The sequence below is a fragment of the Bacillus rossius genome, chromosome 16, assembly GCF_032445375.1.
Source record: "Bacillus rossius redtenbacheri isolate Brsri chromosome 16, Brsri_v3, whole genome shotgun sequence".
Classification (NCBI taxonomy): domain Eukaryota; kingdom Metazoa; phylum Arthropoda; class Insecta; order Phasmatodea; family Bacillidae; genus Bacillus; species Bacillus rossius.
The window spans coordinates 36,075,757-36,098,317 of record NC_086343.1 but is presented as its reverse complement, the minus strand read 5'-3'; the positions used below and the strand labels follow the sequence as shown (position 1 = coordinate 36,098,317).

Here is a 22,561-nt window from a genome sequence, read left to right as displayed (position 1 = left end):
ATTGAAGCCATTAAATAAGTAACAGAGATCATTACAATAGAAATGAATCAATAAAATATATTTTTCTGTGACAAAAATAAATAATTTTTAATTTTTAAATTTGAGCGTCGATAACACAGTGCAACGGTATTACAGTACTAAGGGTTGGAACTTCATAAATGTAATGCTAGATGGCGTTAAAGTAACTAGATTTTGAAATTTTTTGACAAACATTTTTTTATCTTTCGTAAAAAATATTTTTTTTTCCAATAAAAAGTATCCTATGTTACTTCTAATATCTCCAAGAAAATGTGTACAAAGTTTAATGATGATCGCGTGAAAGCGTAACAAACAAACTTACATTCACATGTATAATATTAGTAGGGATTTATAGTATGTGTCCATACACGAGATGGACAAAAAAGTTTATGTGAGAGTTTTTTTGTTGCTACATACTGTAATAGGAATATAAGCATGAGCGACCGAGGCGGAGACGCCGTTTAAGGCCGAGCTGTGCCGGTTACGTTCGAGAGACGCCTGTTGTGGCGTTTTTTCAGTGGTTGGCAGGCCCCTGTTTTCCCCAGAGCGCCAGTTTTTGAGGGGCGGGCGAATTTTAGGTGTAAAAACAAATTACATTAAAAAGAATCAAGTGTTTAATGTTAGTTTAAACTATCGGTTGCAGTGCGCTTACATATATATTAGACCTAAGGCATCTAGTGGCCGAATGCTAATGATTGGCTGGCCAGCAGGCCAACAAGCCATCAAGCCAGAGCCCCATAAGATATATATCGTTCCAAAATAAACTTTTACATATAACACATATTGTCAGGGGTTTATCAAATAGAATAAAAATTTTTAACATATAGTTTATTATACTGTGTGGATGATGCATTATTGTTATAATACTTTAAATTTTTTAATGAACATTTTTTATGGATCTTAATTAACGACTTGATATTTATTATCACTTTTATATGGAAATAACATTTATGAGAACTCGTGAGGGTTCATGGTTTATTCATTTAATTAAATGTGAAGTTGGCTATATTTTTAAGCATCACTTAAAAATAATTTATATGGGTGGGAAAAACGAATGTGTGTATACATAAGATAATATTTGCAATGTAAAATGTAAAATTATTACTTTGAGTACACTGGAGCAAACATAATTGCTCTGAGATTGTTATTTATTTGGAAAATATTTAATATATTTTACCCAGTATTATTCTTGATGAATTCTTGAATTTGAAGTGCTCTACGCGTATTTATATGTCGTACAGGTGTTGACAGAGCTGGGAGCCCAACAGGTAGCAGACGACGTAGTGTGGGTGACGCAAGAGGAAGTCCTAAGCGCTCGGAAAGCAGGACAGAGGAGGAAAGTGAACAGTTACAAAGGTAGGCTTGTTGCAGACTTAGCTTAGCATACCTCTAAGGATCCTTCCTATATAGCCATGCATAGCTGACGCTTTACTGCTTTCGTAAGGTGTGGCTCCTGGCTGCATTCAGCAAGCAGAAGCATATACAGATTCAGTTAGGTATTCAATTAAAGAACTCAACTTTACGCGGCGACAAACTCACCCTACATCACCAACTCTGGTTGTCTGCGTCCGTCAACATTGGTTACCTCTGTACCTGGAAAATCTAATACATCCGTATATTGTTGAGATGGCTTTCAGTTGTTAAAAATATTTACAAAACCCAGGGAAGGTTTATATATATCAAAAAAATTTAATCACCCATTCTTTTTCCTTTTCATTTTGCTTACTTTTTTGATAGCGTTCCCGCCTAGCACATATGAATTGAAAAATAGTTTTCTTAATAGAAATATACATAAATATTATTAAAAAAACATGTATTAAAATGAATAAAAAATAGTGGTATTAAAATTTTATGTACACATTGGAACCTATCCTTTGCATTTTTCAATTATTAACATTTTTTTAAATTAAAAATATTCTTGGCTATGAAATTATTTTTACTGATCCAGGCTGTATGACGTTCAAAACATTTCAAATATAGTATTAAATTATACTTTATATTTTACATAATATTGGAAAAATTAAAAAATATATATATTTAAAACAAAATAAACATATTACAATGTATTATTTTAAATTTTAAGCTGATAACATTGATCATAATATTTGATAACAATTATTTTATTTCAATCACTGAATGGTTGATATTTCCATAAAAATACAAACACAAAAAGATCACTGACTTATTCTTTGTAAAGAATTTGGAGTTAAATATTTTATTTTAGTCTTTTTAATGAAACAATTTTACAGTCGGTAGAAATTCTAGCGATGAGGTCATTAAAGAGTAACAGGAATTAGGAATAGGTAGGCCCTAACCGCGGTAACGAAGAAAACAGTGAGTTTTGAAATAAAGGCTTACAAGAAAATGTTAGGGGTTGACAGCACTTTTAATAAATTACTAAGAAAAGCAAGTATAAAGTAGAGAGTATAGCAATTATAAAGCTCCGCATAATTTTTGACGCCATATTGGCTATAATTATAAACATACTTTTTACTGTTTTAAGTAATTATTTTCCGCTGAAAAAAATATTAAACATTATTAATTCAACTAGTTAGAGACGGTTACACAAATGTGATTTGATACAATGTTTGTTTCATATGTAACTGTCAATTGTGTACTTAATTATTAAATATTTAATTTACCTATGCTTCGCTACTGATGTCTACAGGCAGAACACTCGCGCACTATTCATTATACACTATAGTGCGTCAAATGATAAAAAAATAGCTTGTTCTAAAAAAAGTTACTTTGAGAAAAAAAGGACCTCACATGGAGACTCTACAATATCTCACGGCTCTAAGAAGTTCCTTTTCCGCACTACGCAAAAGAAAGACAGGTAGAAATGATCTATCTTTTATAATAGGTATCATGCTTGAAAAGTTATAGATTTATATATTTAGTTAAATTTGAAAATAACTCTAAGTTTTCTTCTCTACAGCTTGTAACATGTAGGGCGAATGGGTTGCCCCTCCTTGTACCAGACGCTCGTACGTCAGGTAAACTACCAATCGCTATAATCGCCCTCTTTGTACCAAGCGCTAGCGCACCACGTGTATGACCACACTGTAGGGTCGCCCCTGCGATCGCGCACCAGGAGTATGACTATGTGCATGGGTCACCCATCCTTGCACCAGGTGAACGACTTGCGCTAGGGTAGCCCCTCCTTTAACCAAGCGCTCGCGGACAATGTGTATAACTACACGCATGGTTTTCCCCTTGCTGTATCAGGCGTTCGCGCACCAGGTGTACGAACACGCGAATGGGTACCAGGCGCTCTCGCCTCACGCTAGGGTCGCTGGGCACTCTGTCACCGCCGCGCGCCTGCAGGAGGAGGTGGGAGAAACGTGCTGGTGCCCGCTGGCCACCGATGGCGACCTCGGGTCGTCGCCGTGTGAGCCCGTGTGCACTCACTGGGTGGTCTTCCAGACGAGCGCCTCGGCGATGCAGGCCGCTGCCGATTCCTGGGAGTTGACGAAATGGTGTACCTGGATCGGGGTCACCCTTTACGTTCTGAAGAGATAGGCCAAAGACGTTTCCATGAGGGCGAGGTTTTCCGCAGCTGCGAGCTGGGCACATGAACAGCAGCTTTCAGTACCGCCACGGCTGTGCGCTCAGCCTTTGCCCTGTCGACACCACGGACTTCCCACGGCCGTGGCGAACGACGTTCAATGATAATGTACACTTTCCTACGAAGTTATTCCTGCACCCAACCCTATACCAATATCAGAGTAAGAAGCTGCAGAAATAACTCCATCGATATTTAAAGACAATGAAATTTTTTTATGTTAGCTGCAAAATTGGCATTTTTAATAGATGAGACCTCCAGGCATGATATTGTGGTTAGGTAAGTAATCTGCAAAACTAATTAAAAATAAAACACTTTTGTTCAAAATGTAACTGGTTTACTAATACACCGAAGTCAATATTTTATGAAATAAATTTTTAAATAATTTTATTCTTCTAATAATTAAAAAAAATTTATATTACTCCCTATAAATATTTTTTAGTTTTTATTTGTTAGTTAAAAAATTCAACTTAAGTGAATTTAAGAAAATTCTTTTAGTACTTTTTGCATATGAATGAACAATTGATAGAACTCAACTGCAACGTTTTCTACTATTTTGTTTAACCGGTATTTATTAATTACAATATTTGATTAGCCCCAATTGATTATGCAATATTTTATACTTAAAATCATTCACACATTTCATAACTATTTATTACGATAAATTTTTCACAAAGATTCAGTATGACAAACGACAAACACGTTCCTTTCATGGAAGTATTTTGGAAAAAATATAATGATTTCGTATTCTTTGAACTTAAACATTTCCGATCACCAATCACTGTCACTTAAAAATTTTTATTCGCATGTAACTCAATGTCTGTCAAGTTCCACAGTTCTCACTCCTCACTGGAGCTAGGCTCGACAGTGGTTCGCCCCTCACCACGCGCCTGTCCACACACACAGCCTCGCGCCACTCAGTCGCCCTCTCACGGCCCCGTCGCTCTCAGTCGCACCACTCTCGAGGGGGTCTCTCATCCTCTTCACCGATGTCGCACTTCCATTCACTCATTGAAATCTCTCCGGACTCTCGGAACTCGCCCGGAACTCACCCGGAACTCTCACGTAACCCATTACAGGACTAGCCGAACCGTCGCGGAACTCGCCGCGGGACTCCCGTGGAGGCCGGAGTCGCTGCTTAAGTACCTGGGGCGCCCTTCTCGAACCGACGAGAGCGGCTGTGACGAGTCGTTTCATCCTGGGCCGATCTGACGCCCGTAACACCGAGAAAGGCGGCGCCTATTCACGCCACTCCACGGGGCGGCCCGCGGAATTCCCCAGGCCGCTCAGCGATAGACAACAGCGCCGAGGACGGAAGATGCGCGGGAACGGTGGGGGGAGGTTGTAGCGATGACACTTGTAATCCGGCCAGGCGCGCGTGGCATGCCTTACGTCAGCGGACTTCACGTGACACGGCGCGTGGCGCCAGAGGCCGTGCTGTGCCGCCAGCAAGCTCCGAATATGACATCGTGGTCTGGTCTCTTGCGTTCGTAACATTATCATACTCTAGCGGATGACAGGAAAATTCAATCTGTTACTTTCATGAAGTTACAATGCTTCAGTTAGTCAGTAATACGATAGCAATGATTGGTCGTGGGGGAAGGGGGTCAGCTTGATATTTGGCTTTGTAGGGATAAAATCATAAACCATCTATAATATAATTATGTAATTATTATTTTTGAATACTTAATTTACTTTTCATAATATATTAAAATATTATGAATGAATTGCATTTACTCGATAGTTTTCAACCAAGTACTAAAAATAAGATGGCTAACATCTTATATTTCTTTTATAATAAAATATTGCTGATTTCAGAGTGGTGAAAGATAGAATATTCTCGAACTTAAATGGCGCATCCAAAATTACGAATATAGTAAAATTCATTAAATGTTGTGGATTTCAATGCGGTTGTAATGACGTCAGTTTATTATTAATAGATTTGATTTCACAAATTAAAAATAGTGGCCCTGACGTCTTCTAAGATGGTGGCTATGTCGCGGGCAGGTGGTTTGTTGACATAGGCCTACTTCACTCTCCACACTAGGACCCCGGCTTCCGAATGCCCATTTGTATAGTTCTCACACGTTCATTAATTTTGTTATCCACAGGGAAACCGTTTAAACTTACGATTATTGGCCCGTATTTTTTTATGTATAGCTGCTAATGCAGGAATATTAGTAATTTAACGTTGCATAAAATGCAAAAAAAAAAAAAAAATTGTGAAAAAATACGGCCGAAGTGGTTTACAATCTAATATATACCTATATATATATAGTTATATTTACAATTTGCCGTAACAACCAAAATTACCAACAAAGTTGATGCTAATGCTATAGCAATTAGTCCTGTTCTACAATGACACAGAAGCGAAGATGGATCACGTAATCGGTGACGGATCTCATGGACCGAAGTATCTTTAATGTCACGCATGCGAAAAGGCATACGGTGGCTGAACGGATTAGATTGGGAATGCTCAGCTCTTTCGTTTACGTTACTCCGTGTAACCAATAGAAACCAAGTACTTGGCCATGGTAGTAGACATGTTTTGTTACGTTTAAAAATTACGTTAAATTTTTTCTTCACTACAAGGATATTTAGTGTTCTATCATGATTTTTTAAATAATATTTATGACAGTGTTTTTTCATGGAGCTCAAAATGAACGTTGAAATTCAATCTTATCGTTTGCCATTTGTTACCTTTCTGAGCTTCGTGGAAGCTGCAGTCGGATAGCGAAAGGAAATATCTGGTGGTCCCGTGTTCCGTATCCGTCGGTATGTTCCCGTGTGGTCGAGGCGCGAGCATGCAATGTTCCCGTGTCGTCGAGGCACGAGCACGCAATGTTCCCGTGTGGTCGAGGCGCGAGCACGCAATGTTCCCGTGTGGTCGAGGCGCGAGCACGCAATGTTCCCGTGTGGTCGAGGCGCGAGCACGGAATGTTCCCGTGTGGTCGAGGCCCGAGCACGCAATGTTCCCGTGTGGTCGAGGCGCGAGCACGCAATGTTCCCGTGTGGTCGAGGCGCGACCACGGAATGTTCCCATGTGGTCGAGGCCCGAGCACGCAATGTTCCCGTGTGGTCGAGGCACGAGTACGCAATGTTCCCGTGTCGTCGAGGCGCGAGCACGCAATGTTCCCGTGTGGTCGAGGCACGAGCACGGAATGTTCCCGTGTCGTCGAGGCACGAGCACGGAATGTTACCGTGTGATCGAGGCGCGAGCACGGAATGTTCCCGTATCGTCGAGGCACGAGCACGCAATGTTCCCGTGTGGTCGAGGCGCGAGCACGCAATGTTCCCGTGTCGTCGAGGCGCGAGCACGCAATGTTCCCGTGTGGTCGAGGCACGAGTACGGAATGTTCCCGTGTAGTCGAGGCGCGAGCACGGAATGTTCCCGTGTGGTCGAGGCATGAGTACGGAATGTTCCCGTGTCGTCGAGGCGCGAGCACGCAATGTTCCCGTGTCGTCGAGGCACGAGCACGCAATGTTCCCGTGTGGTCGAGGCGCGAGCACGCAATTTTCCCGTGTGGTCGAGGCGCGAGCACGCAATGTTCCCGTGTGGTCGAGGCATGAGTACGGAATGTTCCCGTGTGGTCGAGGCGCGAGCACGGAATGTTCCCGTGTGGTCGAGGCGCGAGCACGCAATGTTCCCGTGTGGTCGAGGCACGAGCACGGAATGTTCCCGTGTAGTCGAGGCGCGAGCACGCAATGTTCCCGTGTGGTCGAGGCATGAGTACGGAATGTTCCCGTGTAGTCGAGGAGCACGGAGCCGCACAGTGTGGTGGTTGTCGCCAGCTGGCCGGCGCCGCGCCGGGAGAGCTACGTGTGCGACGGCCACCTGGTGACGGTGGCGGTGATGCCCGAGGGCGAGGACTCGCTGTACTTCGCCGTCGCGCACCAGCTGCACGGGCCGCCGGTGGGCTCGCCGCGGCACCGGGAGATAGCGGTCTGGCTGCGCACCGCCGCCAAGATACAGCTGCAGCTCAACCCCGAGGACTACGAGGAGCTCATGCTGGACTCCGTGGACCTGCTCGGGGAGCGCTATTCGGTGAGGGAAACATTATCTCAGCACGGTTACGAACAACCTTTGGTGTTATCATTAGGGACAGGAAAAATTCGCGGGTTCGATGAACTTTATAGTTCTACGTACACTCGGTCAATTGTCACCATCTCAGTGGCTGCTGTCTTGTGAAGGTTTCCCAATGTAGCAGCCTGTGATTCAACACAGCTTCGGTTGAGTGTTTCTCACTGACCCAGAAGTCATCCCGGTGAGTTGTGAGCCAATAGCAGAGGCAGCACTGAGGTATAACTATTTGGACTTCGGGCTCTCGTGAAATGAATCCGCGAATTTTTCTGGTCTCTATTTATTATGTTGCAAATGCACTTATAATAAAAAACTTGGGACACTTAATTTAACTTAGAATTTTTTTTAATGTAATGCCGAGCGTGATAACAAAACTAAAATCTGTGTTTTAAACTATATTCCTAGACGCGCATCACCCGTAGTTTCCTAACCCGACACTGAAATTTGCTGCCGGATCATCTACGTCAACTTTCGAATCCTTGAATTTTGTAGTTCCGAATTTTTAAAATATATTATGTGTCAGCTCTGATGAAAGCAAAAAAAAAAAACTTTGGAAAAATACTAAACCACGGATTTAAACCTGAATTTCGTCCAGGAATTTTTATTAAAGTACTGCAAATATTGTTCAAATTCCTTAAAAAAGTTGAAAGATGTAAAAATGTTAACTTTTGGCTTTGTGAACTTTGTGTGACGCTGTTTTACAATAGATGGCAGCACCGTGGTTACAAATGTCGGTTTAATGCGACTTAAAAGTTCCATACACGAAATTACTACAACCAAATGGCCTATACCGAGAGCTAAGATGTTACACATAAAAACAATTGGAAACTATTTTACAAAAGCCTTTCCTTTAAAAGTATAAGAAAAATGGTGTCAATTCCACACCATATTATTGGAGAAAATATTAAGTAAATGCTGTAGTTCTACAAAGGTGTTTGTATGGATTCAGTAACTGTTATAACTCAGAAATAAGTTATTCGTAAGTAACGGTTTAGCCCAGGGCTACTTTATTTTTCCTAAACTAAATTAAAACTTAATATATTTGGAATTGGTCTAGTAGGATATACAGTAAGTGCGTCTCAGGTCGAAGCCTAAACGTCCAATCGTGTATGTTTTTAGCCATGCAAGAGGGGTAGCATGCATCATGTGCTATGAGGGATGTTGGCCAACCATGGCAGCGATTAATGCCATGACTTACTCCCTAATACCCTTAATTTTATACTCTAACTATATAAGTTGGGCCAAGATAAAACCAGCATGGACACGGAGACAACACTCTAATGTTCTTTAATGCGGGTGAGAAATCATGCATTAAGCTAGCAGGATGTTTCAGTAAGAGGAGTTGGTCGGTGTAGGATCATACTATTAAGAAAAGAGGGATAAAAGTGGAACACTTGCACCCTGGATCACTCGGTTTTCAATGAGAATAGCCTATATGCAAAAACAATATTTTTTGGTACATAATATTAGGCAAATTGTAATTGCACGAAGCAGGTAATATAAAGTCACTTGGTAATCACATATATTAAGTCCAGGTAGCTAACATATAAGTTACACGCTTTATATGGCTGTTGATTAGTGCAACCAATTTCAATACAATTTAATATATCGTAAATAACTTTAAGTGCTATATATTGACAGTGAGAACAACTTACAAACTCTATTAGCCATGGTATTAGCACTTACAGAATTTCTGAATTATTAAAAAATATATTTTTAAAATACTACTGTTACATTTATTGAAATTGTTCAAAAGACATCGTCCTTTATATTTGCGTCATGTTTGCTTGATGGATAGGGTTTCAGTCATACGAATACGCTCAGAGGTTGAAGGCGACTGGACCTCCAATAATACAGCGGGATCCGAAAACTTGAAATCCGAATCGATGGTTACAAGTCATGCTGGATGTCGGACTCGAACACACGACCCTCAACTCACGGGCTACACGCGTCTATGATCACAGCTTACAAGGACTTTTTTATATCATGTCACTAGCTGAAAGCCTGTTACTTCACTCGCACAAACTCTGGCTGTCACCGATAGTTCATATTATGTATCCCATTATATAGCTGTCGATCTAGTTTACTTATTTTTGTTATTATTTTACTTTCGTGAAATCACACTTAGGATTCCTCTTTATAATTTCATGAGTTGAGTAACTTAAAAAAAATTATAAACACGGATCTAATAAATTTAGTTTATGTTAATGCCATAATTTGTAATTGAAGCTACATTAAAAATAATCCAAATCAAAATAATGATTTAACTGATACCTACACTAAAAATTTATCCAGATAATTTAAACAAACATATGTTCATTTTAAAAGTAGAATACAAGTACACATTTTCTTAACTTACGTATTAATAAATTACCTAATAGTTGTACAAAGTGTAAGTTGATGAAAATTCCTTAAATATTAAAACACTCTAATTTTTTGTAACAATTTAAAAATCTGTAACTCTGTGGCCTTTGTCACAAAAACAAAATAATTCAAAAAGAGCAGCTGAAGCAATATCTACGTGTAAGGGCCTACGTGACGGTGTCGCACGGCAGCAGAGAGCACATCAAGGCGATAACACAGGCCGACAGGACGAAAAGAGGGGGTTGGCATGCCGCAGGGACTGCTGAACATGGCAGGCGAGGCTGCGCGCCTACCTGCTGGACGTGAACGAGCCGGGCTTCCCGCTGGGCCTGGAGCAGCTGTACTGGTAGTCGACAGGGGGGAGAGAGAGGGGTTGGCATGCCGCAGGGCCTGCTGAACAAGGCGGCGAGGCTGCGTGCCTACCTGCTGGACGTGAACGAGCCGGGCTTCCCGCTGGGCCTGGAGGAGCTGTACGTGGTGGCCGACAGGGGGGAGAGAGAGGGGTTGGCATGCCGCTGGGCCTGCTGAACAAGGCGGCGAGGCTGCGCGCATACCTGCTGGACGTGAACGAGCCGGGCTTCCCGCTGGGCCTGGAGCAGCTGTACGTGGTAGTCGACAGGGGGGAGAGAGAGGGGTTGGCATGCCGCTGGGCCTGCTGAACAAGGCGGCGAGGCTGCGCGCCTACCTGCTGGACATGAACGAGCCGGGCTTCCCGCTGGGCCTGGAGGAGCTGTACGTGGTGGTCGACAAGGTAAAAAGAGAGGGGGTGGCATGCCGCAGGGACTGCTGAACAAGGCGGCGAGGCTGCGTGCCTACCTGCTGGAGGTGAACGAGCCGGGCTTCCCGCTGGGCCTGGAGGAGCTGTACGTGCTTGCCGACAAGGTGAAGAGAGAGGGGGTGGCATGCCGCAGGGACTGCTGAACAAGGCGGCGAGGCTGCGTGCCTACCTGCTGGACGTGAACGAGCCGGGCTTCCCGTTGGGCCTGGAGCAGCTGTACGTGGTAGTCGACAGGGGGGAGAGAGAGGGGTTGGCATGCCGCAGGGCCTGCTGAACAAGGCGGCGAAGCTGCGTGCCTACCTGCTGGACGTGAACGATCCGGGCTTCCCGCTGGGCCTGGAGGAGCTGTACGTGGTGGCCGACAAGGTGAAGAGAGAGGGGGTTGCATGCCACAGGGACTGCTGAACAAGACGGCGAGGCTGCGCGCCTACCTGCTGGACGTGAACGAGCCGGGCTTCCTGCTGGGCCTGGAGGAGCTGTACATGGTGGTCGACAGGGGGGAGAGAGAGGGGTTGGCATGCCGCTGGGCCTGCTGAAAAGGCGGCGAGGCTGCGCGCCTACCTTTAAGACGTGAACGAGCCGGGCTTCCCGCTGGGCCTGGAGGAGTTGTACGTTTTGTACGACAGGGGGGAGAGAGAGGGGTTGGCATGCCGCAGGGACTGCTGAACAAGGCGGCGAGGCTGTCATCACCATCCTAAAGCACCTTAGTGTATGTAAGGCCGACTTTCTATCCCGTACCAATGTTGTTATGATCCTTATAGACCATAAAATCCTCAGTCATTTTGTTGTTGTGACAACCATTTATTCTTAAAGGCATAATCATTTACAGGTTTTAACTAAAATATATGTTATCAATACTATCGTTGTGGATGCGTTAGTTAAAATAATGATAATTTTAAAAACATTTATTACTCCATCTTAGCTGACCAGAAATTTTTCAGAGTCCTAACTCACAAGTAATAATCTCTTCTCATGTTTGCGTACCCATGTTTTAAAAGCTGCACGGAAGCAGATATTTTAAATGTTTGGGTATATATCCCTCTCCCTCCCCTAAAATTTTTAATGAAAGAAAAAAAATAAGCAGCTTTAATCGTTCACGAGAATATTATGCTACAAACAAAAATACCGATTCACATTTGTACAGTATTAGATGATCCCCTATCTTCACGAGAGAGACCACATCCGACACATAACATTTTACGTTTCAACTTAATGTGTGATCGCTACAGTGTATATGATGCAGTTACAACACTCAACTCAACCATTACCTACTGTCGCTACGAGCAAAGCCATTACCTACTGCCACTACGAGTTGCACGTCATATCAAATGAAAAAAGTATTTTTTTAAGTCGTGGCAAGAAGTCGAAGTAAATAAAATAACAAAATAATATTTAACACTATTTAATAAAAAAAAAAACACACAATCCTTCGCACCATCTTCTCCCCCTTGTTAACAGAAGGCGTTACCGACCCTCTTCACAACACCCCGCTCCGCAGTACTTTCCATGCTAGCATCAAATACTTTGCCCACACAACTATACAAGCACCACACAGCTCCATAATCGATAATTGAGGAATAAGCGCCTAATATTCCCCCTTCACAGCAGCAATATCCTCCACAGTCAGAGTAGAGGTGTTCACAGGTACATCTGAGATGTCTTCCCTGGACTCTTCGTCTTCATCCATCGCAAGAACTTCTTCCTGGCTGCTAGCCTCCTGACAGCACGCATAGAACTCATCCTCAACAATCTTCTCATAGGTGGCCCGACACATCTTACTAGCTCTGTTGATAACTACGAATGATACATCCTAAGGCTACAATTGTTCAACTGTCCCCACCTCTCTACCCTTTCTATTGCAGTCCTGTTCGTACGTGCCAAGCACACACGTCACTGACGCACGGCCTTTGACGTCAGCAGACCTACCCCCTCCCCCCTCACCATGAACCATCCACACCCCAAATAGCTGCGTCATTTAGACCTGACGCCACGCGTCCCAAGCCTCCTAATACCATTTTAAGCACCTTCGACGAATATTCCGACCTCTGGTAACTAGTGAAAATATTCAAACAACACATGAATAAATACATTTTTATTTATTTTAGACTTGAATTTATTAATATAAAAATTTACAACATTTCATAACATTAAAATTTATATGGCATCAGTCGATTTTATCCAACTGATTTTCACATTTATCGAATCCTAGCCACTTCACAAACAAGGCATCATCTTTCTAATCCATCAAATTTTCTACTTAATAATCGCTTGGGTACTTGGTAGGCTGAATTTATTCCCCATAGAATCCTCCACATATCACCGAACTTCGTAAATCTTCCAAGTAGTAACACCACGGAATATTTATGTCAACCATTTATAAATACATACAAAATATTCAATTTTAGCTCTAAGTTTTATCACGCATAGTTTATTTGCATCAAAATAAACAGTTTCCAGGAGTGAGTTATCTTTTACATTAACAGGCACCATGCCAGTTTTTCTGTATTTTCTGTAACTTATAAATCCACATGTAACTCCCTTTTGCTGCGAACTCCCTTCACATGACTACCTTTAGAGCAGGAATAAATCAATCATCCGCCTATCCTTTATCTCGGTGAACATAGTTGAATTATTTATTTCGAACAAGGCTACAAGACTTCTCGGCTACAAAGCTACAAGCTACAAGGTTACAATCGGCTACGTGTCTACAATACTACCAGGCTACAAGACCACGAGGCTACAAGGATACATCAAACACATAGAAAAAAAATCTGGGTATAAAAATACCAACTCAGCAAATTTAAAGCTTACTGTAGAGCCGAAACATCCCTGAAATATGTATTTTATGCTTACTACATGACCAAGGGGTTTTGAACTATTAAATATTCAGCGCTGGCTACAGACTTGACAACAAACATTCAATGAAACGGACGCACATTTGGATAAAACATTCAACTCAGTAGGATACGATATCTAGGATACATTAGTTAAAATACTAAAGGAAACGATAGAATCCAGCTCAAGCCGGCTACAATGCCTCCATCCCCATTTGGCTCCAAATGATTTTAGTTACAATGTAGTACGTACCCGCCACAATTGCCGGAAAGACGTTATTATGACTCTCCATTTTGTTAGTCATTTATTACGAATTTTACATCTTTAAGTTAGAAGTTGTACTACGAGAACCCAACCTTAGCTAGAAATTAGATTACAATAAATAAAACAAACTTTTTTATCCAATTTTGTTTTTCACATTTATACACATGCAGACAAAACAAGTTATTATTGTATGTGGCATGCATTTCTTATTTCACGAAGTATAGATCATATTTGTTTGGTATTGGCTAAATTTTCTTCATTTTTGCGAGGCAAGTAGAAGTCTTAACCTATCTACCTATAGGTTAGAATATTTCCATGTGGCATAATAAATATCTTCGGCTTCTAACATCTTAGGTAAATTTTCATTACTAATACTTTTAAGACCTCTAAAGTTCCGTTTTTAATACCAGCCTCAAAGCCATTAAAATTGTAATCGCCCCACTGACCATCATAAGCCTAATCTGAATAATTTAGTTTAATAAGTCGTTTCCATCATTTTGGTCTCAACACTTTATCACAGTATTCGATCTTGTGAGCTTCAAGTTCTTAATCATAGTTTTAGTTCTTGTAAGCTTCAGGTGAATGATAGCAGTTTTCGACCTTTTCAGCTTTAGGCTGTTCTAAAGTGCTCTCAATTTCATGAAGGCGACTAGAACTTGGTGTAAATATTTTTAATTCCCCATGAAATGCTAGGTACTTTCTTCGTTGACTTTTAGTTCCAAATAATTAACAAGACCTGGGATAGTACTATTAGAATCATCATCTTCAAATTTCTCGTGATCATTATAGTCGTCTAATATTTTGATACCATTTCACTTCCTTGCTTTTATAGACACACAATTCTTAACATTAACCAGCCTTGTTTAACCAGACCTCAAGGAGGGAGAGAATCATGTTACAAACGAGTGTTTCTCGGCTGTACTTAGCCTATTTAACGAATGAGTAATGGATATTTTTATTCAAGTACCACCTGATTAAAATGCGGAACTTTCTTACTTCGTGTCAGGAATTCACAATACAAACAGAGATCTCTCAATATATTCCAAGATCCACACAATTCAAAAACCGCATATTTCAAGACCAAGAACAGAAGTTTGAAAGATGTTCTTTTCTCTTCTAGAGCGACTCGTGATGTTACAATCATCTGGTTTTCGTCGATGCTATAGATGTTTATGCAGGCGCGAGGATTCTGTTTCTCGAACAGAGGTATCTGGCGAAGTGGATTGGGAAACTCGTTGTTAGTGAAGTTGAACTTCCCCTCCAAGTCATTGTAGCACTGATTAACATGCTGAGATGCTCACCCGCATCTAACTTGACCAGAATTGCACACTTAAAACATATGTGCTCATCTAAGTATTTACAGATTGACCACAGCATATTTTTCTTTGATGCAGGTAGGTATTTCGATGTAGGAGCTAGCTCGAAGTGGATCAAGCTTGTTAATGTGTAGTTGTAGTCGCTTTACACCAGACAAAGACCATCCGGACCCCTTTCATAATGAGTATTCTTCCTCTTTACATATCTTAAAGATGTATTCAGTAATGACATCCTCCACTTCACGAACTGCAAAGAGTGGAACATTCGTGGTTTTGAAGGCCCTCTTTTCTTCACACATACACATTGGCTTTTCACAATTGCACTCAAGCACGATGTAATACTTGAGTGGACCATCCTCTTCAATTTCCTCTAGAAGTTGGCTTATTAGTTTAACCTTGATAAAGTCCAAGTATGTACATGTGTCCTTGACAGAACTGGTATTATTTTCTACCACACAAGTCATAAAGTTACCCCAGATTCCCACTTCTGCAATTATGAAGTTGTGGATGTTGGCCAAAACCCGCCTCTGTCACCAGCAATGTTCGGCTGGTGCTTGGCTTAGGTATGACTACAGGCTTAAGCGCGGCCATTCTCTGCTTCTTAGTTGATAGTGGATCAGGACCCTTGCACGCTTTGGTATGTGTTTTCAACTTACCAGCCCTGGCGAACACTTTAGCACAGTTCCCACACGAATACATCTTATGGCTAGGGTTGAGACCGCAAGCTGTCTTCTCATGATGTGTGACATGGCTGGAGTTTTCGAAGGTTTTGAAGCAGAAGCTACACCAGGTGACTGAAGTCGTGAGGGCAGCACCAGTACATGTTGTAAGATATTACCGCAATTTATAACTGCGAGCAACCATCTTTCCACACAGATGACACTGCTTGAAATCATGCTGCTTGTTGCCAGCACAGTGACGTTCATAACGGTAGCAGTTATTAGCTGCCGTATAGGTAGCAGGGCAGAAACGTCATTTCTGCATGGTTGATGTCATCACAACAATCGGTAGTCTGTGCTCAATGCACGGAACACACGAAGGAAGCCCGACGTACGGAGAACTATAACAGAAGTCATAAGAAAACAATGTAGCTATCCATTACATGAAAATGTTTGCATACATAACTTCAAACCTACAAAATACAGCTTCAACAAACCAATCCTTAAGTTAGCACTACTTACCCCGAAAAAAAATCTAAAAAAAAAAACTATAATGTTAGTGTACTGTAACTGACAAGTTACACAGAAGTAGTCAAAAAATATTCAAAGTCCTGGTAACTGGTAACTTTAACAAATTTTTAAGTACAGAGAAGCATTTAGCTGAAAAATATTCAAAGTCCACACAACAAATGTTTAAGTACAGAGAAGCATTTAGCTGAAAATATTTAAATCCCTATATAGTTACATTTTCAAACAAAATATTAAGTACACAGAAGCATTTAGCTCAAAAATATTCAAAGTCCACACAACTCCCTCTCCACACAAATGTTTAAGTACAGAGAAGCATTAAACTGAAAAATATTCAAAAGCCCGCACAGCTACATTTTCACACAATAGTTTTAAGTACACAGAAGAAGCTAGCAAAAAAAAAATGTTCAAAGTTCTGATAGCTTACAAAATTATTTTTAAAGATCATATAGATATCTATCTACAAAAGGAAAAAAAAAATGAAAACACAGCCATAAATCCACTCATTTACATGAAATCCAAAAAATTAACCCACAAACTACAACTAATCATACTACCCCTCAATATAACAAAGAAGCCCCTTGCTTGAAACCAACCAAACCTAAAAATTGTTACAATTTTAGCACAAAACGTAGCTCATGTGCAGGTTTTCATAACTCCTGAGTTTCGGTAGGTCTGTGATGTGTGAAGGGGTATGGGGTAAAAACATGTAGCAACCATGCAACAAGTATGATTAACCTCTATAGCTTGGACCAAGTACAACCACTTTTGGCTTTGCCAATTAGAGATGGGGTCGCGAGGTACTTTCACAATCATGACTCATCTCTCAAAAATGTCTGAGAGCCTGAGCTATCCACAAAAGTCTCAAACAATTCACGGCATCGTGGACCCATGAGTCCGTCAGCACACAACCATTATCTACACACACAGTTAAACTTCTTCATGACAATACTTGACATGGTAAATGTTATAGTTGTGAAAGTAAATAGTCAGAAAAATTGAAATCCAATACTTTTTTGGATTCAGAACATACACATACATGTGTGAAACTAAGCATGGGACTTGAGCGAAAACATTAGTTGCTCACGAAACATTTTGTGTAAATAACTTCATACCTACAAACCCACATTAAATCCATAATTCATAGTGATAAATTATCAAACCAACCCACAACACCATCAAATTATTCCACACATTAGCATATTGCAGCTACCCCCACCACCCTTTGAATTCAATCTAACATAAAAATCACTCAAATACCACCAATGTAAAAATTACAAGTCGAAAAATTATGCATGAGTTCAAGTATGGAGGTGATCTCATCCATATCAATATAGGCTCCTACACAAAAAGAAACATTAAATGTATCACCCCCGGCCACCAAATCATTTAGACCATCCCAAGACACATATAATATCTCTTATGCTGCCATTATTCTAAAAATCACAAGATTCTTTGTTTTTAACACCAGATACATAGTCATTATCCTCATCATCTTCTCAGATATCATCGACACAGCCATCATCATGATCAACATACTCATCCAGATTACTGTCATATTTCGTAATCTTAGGCATCTAAGCTTCTTCTTTGTCTTGAAGCATCCTTTATAAGTGTCCATCCATTCTCAAAGTTCGAAGGCTCTGGAGAAATGGGCTGAAACATATTCTCACTATTCACAATAATGATACTTCCACCATCTTCGGTCTTCCTTAAACCTTCAACATCCTTAATTTCAAGTTTTTTGTCGAGATCAGAAGAGCTACGAACATTCATCCCAAGGAATAACATTCATCAGTGAACATAACTTTACAAGTCTTGCAATGTATTTTTAAGCTCTCTCTTAGAACAAAATACCTGTCACACCGATCAAAACTTAACATATTATATAGTTGCTTTTTGACATCATTCCTTCTCAATGTAAAACCCCTGTCACAATAACTACACCAGTGACCTTTTCATGACGTTAATAGCACCGATCCAGAATCCATATTAGTTTCTACGACAAACGTCAGAAGCAACCTGAAAGTTAAACGCAAACACTAAACTTAAGTAGTACATTAAAATAAACTATCAGCGAGAGTTAATTCCGAATTTTAAATAATACATGGTTCCGCTTCTCACCAACATATTTTGCAACATGCTGATTTATAGTACTTAATTATTTATTTCTAATGAAGTAAACCTTATACAAAGTACATAATATTAGTTAAGTAAACATAAATGTTACCCACATATGACTACAAATGTAGTCAATTCGGCAGCAAATGTAACCAATTTTCTCCATCTGTCTACAAATGTAACCCTGTAGCCTATGTATTCCGATCTTCAACCACTTCGTTTCAGAGTATGATGGGTGTATTCATACTGTTTATAAAGCTATGTTATTATGTAGCATGCAGGATGTATACTTGGTGTTCGCAAGATAAGTAAGGATTCGATAGGTCTCAAGGGAAAGAAAATCAAATTTGTGTTGTCCTCGTAACAAGCTTATTTGCTTATATGTAACAAAATAGTGAATTTTAATCAGGTGTCATCGTTATTTTTATTTGTTTAAACTAACCGAAATTCTCAGCACTTAACCAGTCACATGTAGAAATAATCTGACTATGGTGGATTATTACCACAGAATTCACTGGAAAATGCTATGTGAGAATCAATTTTATTTCTAAATAAGGTCACATTCACCAATTCTAAGAAAGAACATTATGGAGGATGTGTACTTGGTGTTCGCAAGAGAAGTAAGGATTCGATAGGTATCAAGAGAAAATCATCAAATTCTTGTCAAGTAAAAAAGCATAAGCACACGAAAAAAATTCTGACACAGTAAAGTTGAAGCAAACGTAGAAATCCATCGAAATGTCACGTGAAAAAATAGGAGCACTCAGAGAAAACCATCAGGGAGAAGATGTCGTTTATAAACATCATATATTATCATTTTTTTTAAAAAGTTCAAATTTAATCCTGCTTAAACAAAGAGTTCACAAGCTGACTTGTGCCAGAACTCTTATGTTGCTTAAACAAAGAGTTCACAAGCTGACTTGTGCCAGAACTCTCATGTTGCTTAAGCAAAGAGTTCACAAGCTGACTTGTGCCAGAACTCTTATGTTGCTTAAACAAAGAGTTCACAAGCTGACTTGTGCCAGAACTTTCATGTTGCTTAAGCAAAGAGTTCACAAGCTGACTTGTGCCAGAACTCTCATGTTGCTTAAGCAAAGAGTTCACAAGCTAACTTGTGCCAGAACTCTCATTGCTTAAGCAGGATTAAATTTGAACTTTTTAAAAAAATTGATAATATATGATGTTTATATACGACATCTTCTCCCTGATGGTTTTCTCTGAGTGCTCCTATTTTTTCACGTGACATTTCGATGGATTTCTACGTTTGCTTCAACTTTACTGTGTCAGAATTTTTTTTCGTGTGCTTATGCTTTTTTACTTGACAAGAATTTGATGATTTTCTCTTGATACCTATCGAATCCTTACTTCTCTTGCGAACACCAAGTATACATCCTCCATAATGTTCTCTCTTAGAACTGGCGAATTTGACCTTATTTAGAAATAAAATTGATTCTCACATAGCATTTTTCAGTGAATTCTGTGGTAATAATCCACCATAGTCAGATTATTTCTACATGTGACTGGTTAAGTGCTGAGAATTTCGGTTAGTTTAAACAAATAAAAATAACGATGACACCTGATTAAAATTCACTATTTTGTTACATATAAGCAAATAAGCTTGTTACGAGGACAACACAAATTTGATTTTCTTTCCCTTGAGACCTATCGAATCCTTACTTATCTTGCGAACACCAAGTATACATCCTGCATGCTACATAATAACATAGCTTTATAAACAGTATGAATACACCCATCATACTCTGAAACGAAGTGGCTGAAGATCGGAATACATAGGCTACAGGGTTACATTTGTAGACAGATGGAGAAAATTGGTTACATTTGCTGCCGAATTGACTACATTTGTAGTCATATGTGGGTAACATTTATGTTTACTTAACTAATATTATGTACTTTGTATAAGGTTTACTTCATTAGAAATAAATAATTAAGTACTATAAATCAGCATGTTGCAAAATATGTTGGTGAGAAGCGGAACCATGTATTATTTAAAATTCGGAATTAACTCTCGCTGATAGTTTATTTTAATGTACTACTTAAGTTTAGTGTTTGCGTTTAACTTTCAGGTTGCTTCTGACGTTTGTCGTAGAAACTAATATGGATTCTGGATCGGTGCTATTAACGTCATGAAAAGGTCACTGGTGTAGTTATTGTGACAGGGGTTTTACATTGAGAAGGAATGATGTCAAAAAGCAACTATATAATATGTTAAGTTTTGATCGGTGTGACAGGTATTTTGTTCTAAGAGAGAGCTTAAAAATACATTGCAAGACTTGTAAAGTTATGTTCACTGATGAATGTTATTCCTTGGGATGAATGTTCGTAGCTCTTCTGATCTCGACAAAAAACTTGAAATTAAGGATGTTGAAGGTTTAAGGAAGACCGAAGATGGTGGAAGTATCATTATTGTGAATAGTGAGAATATGTTTCAGCCCATTTCTCCAGAGCCTTCGAACTTTGAGAATGGATGGACACTTATAAAGGATGCTTCAAGACAAAGAAGAAGCTTAGATGCCTAAGATTACGAAATATGACAGTAATCTGGATGAGTATGTTGATCATGATGATGGCTGTGTCGATGATATCTGAGAAGATGATGAGGATAATGACTATGTATCTGGTGTTAAAAACAAAGAATCTTGTGATTTTTAGAATAATGGCAGCATAAGAGATATTATATGTGTCTTGGGATGGTCTAAATGATTTGGTGGCCGGGGTGATACATTTAATGTTTCTTTTTGTGTAGGAGCCTATACTGATATGGATGAGATCACCTCCATACTTGAACTCATGCATAATTTTTCGACTTGTAATTTTTATATTGGTGGTATTTGAGTGATTTTTATGTTAGATTGAATTAAAAGGGTGGTGGGGGTAGCTGCAATATGCTAATGTGTGGATTAATTTGATGGTGTTGTGGGTTGGTTTGATAATTTATCAGTATGAATTATGGATTTAATGTGGGTTTGTAGGTATGAAGTTATTTACACAAAATGTTTCGTGAGCAACTAATGTTTTCGCTCAAGTCCCATGCTTAGTTTCACACATGTATGTGTATGTTCTGAATCCAAAAAAGTATTGGATTTCAATTATTCTGACTTTTTACTTTCACAACTATAACATTTACCATGTCAAGTATTGTCATGTAGAAGTTTAACTGTGTGTGTAGATAATGGTTGTGTGCTGACGGACTCATGGGTCCACGATGCCGTGAATTGTTTGAGACTTTTGTGGATAGCTCAGGCTCTCAGACATTTTTGAGAGATGAGTCATGATTGTGAAAGAACCTCGCGACCCCATCTCTAATTGGCAAAGCCAATAGTGGTTGTACTTGGTCCAAGCTATAGAGGTTAATCATACTTGTTGCATGGTTGCTACATGTTTTTACCCCATACCCCTTCACACATCACAGACCTACCGAAACTCAGGAGTTATGAAAACCTGCACATGAGCTACGTTTTGTGCTAAAATTGTAACAATTTTTAGGTTTGGTTGGTTTCAAGCAAGGGGCTTCTTTTTTATATTGAGGGGTAGTATGATTAGTTGTAGTTTGTGGGTTAATTTTTCGGATTTCGTGTAAATGAGTGGATTTGAGGCTGTGTATTCATTTTTTTTTCCTTTTGTAGATAAATATCTATATGATCTTTTAAATAATTTTGTTAGCTATCAGAACTTTGAACATTTTTTTTTTGCTAGCTTCTTCTGTGTACTTAAAACTATTGTGTGAAAATGTAGCTGTGCGGGCTTTTGAATATTTTTCAGTTTAATGCTTCTCTGTACTTAAACATTTGTGTGGAGAGGGAGTTGTGTGGACTTTGAATATTTTTGAGCTAAATGCTTCTGTGTACTTAATATTTTGTTTGAAAATGTAACTATATAGGGATTTGAATATTTTCAGCTAAATGCTTCTCTGTACTTAAACATTTGTTGTGTGGACTTTGAATATTTTTCAGCTAAATGCTTCTCTGTACTTAAAAATTTGTTAAAGTTACCAGTTACCAGGACTTTGAATAT

General features: G+C 39.7%; 1 protein-coding gene across 4 annotated transcripts in view; it reads left to right on the top strand.

Annotated features, from left to right (window-relative positions):
• The window catches only part of LOC134540172 (uncharacterized), a 63,376-nt gene that overhangs the window by 30,422 nt on the left and 10,393 nt on the right, over positions 1-22,561 (top strand). For all 4 annotated transcript variants that reach the window (XM_063382725.1, XM_063382723.1, XM_063382726.1 and 1 more), the window contains 2 exons: positions 1,260-1,374; positions 7,376-7,628. In XM_063382725.1, the coding sequence (XP_063238795.1) occupies positions 1,260-1,374; positions 7,376-7,628 (368 nt within the window). The remainder of the gene's footprint in view (positions 1-1,259; positions 1,375-7,375; positions 7,629-22,561) is intronic.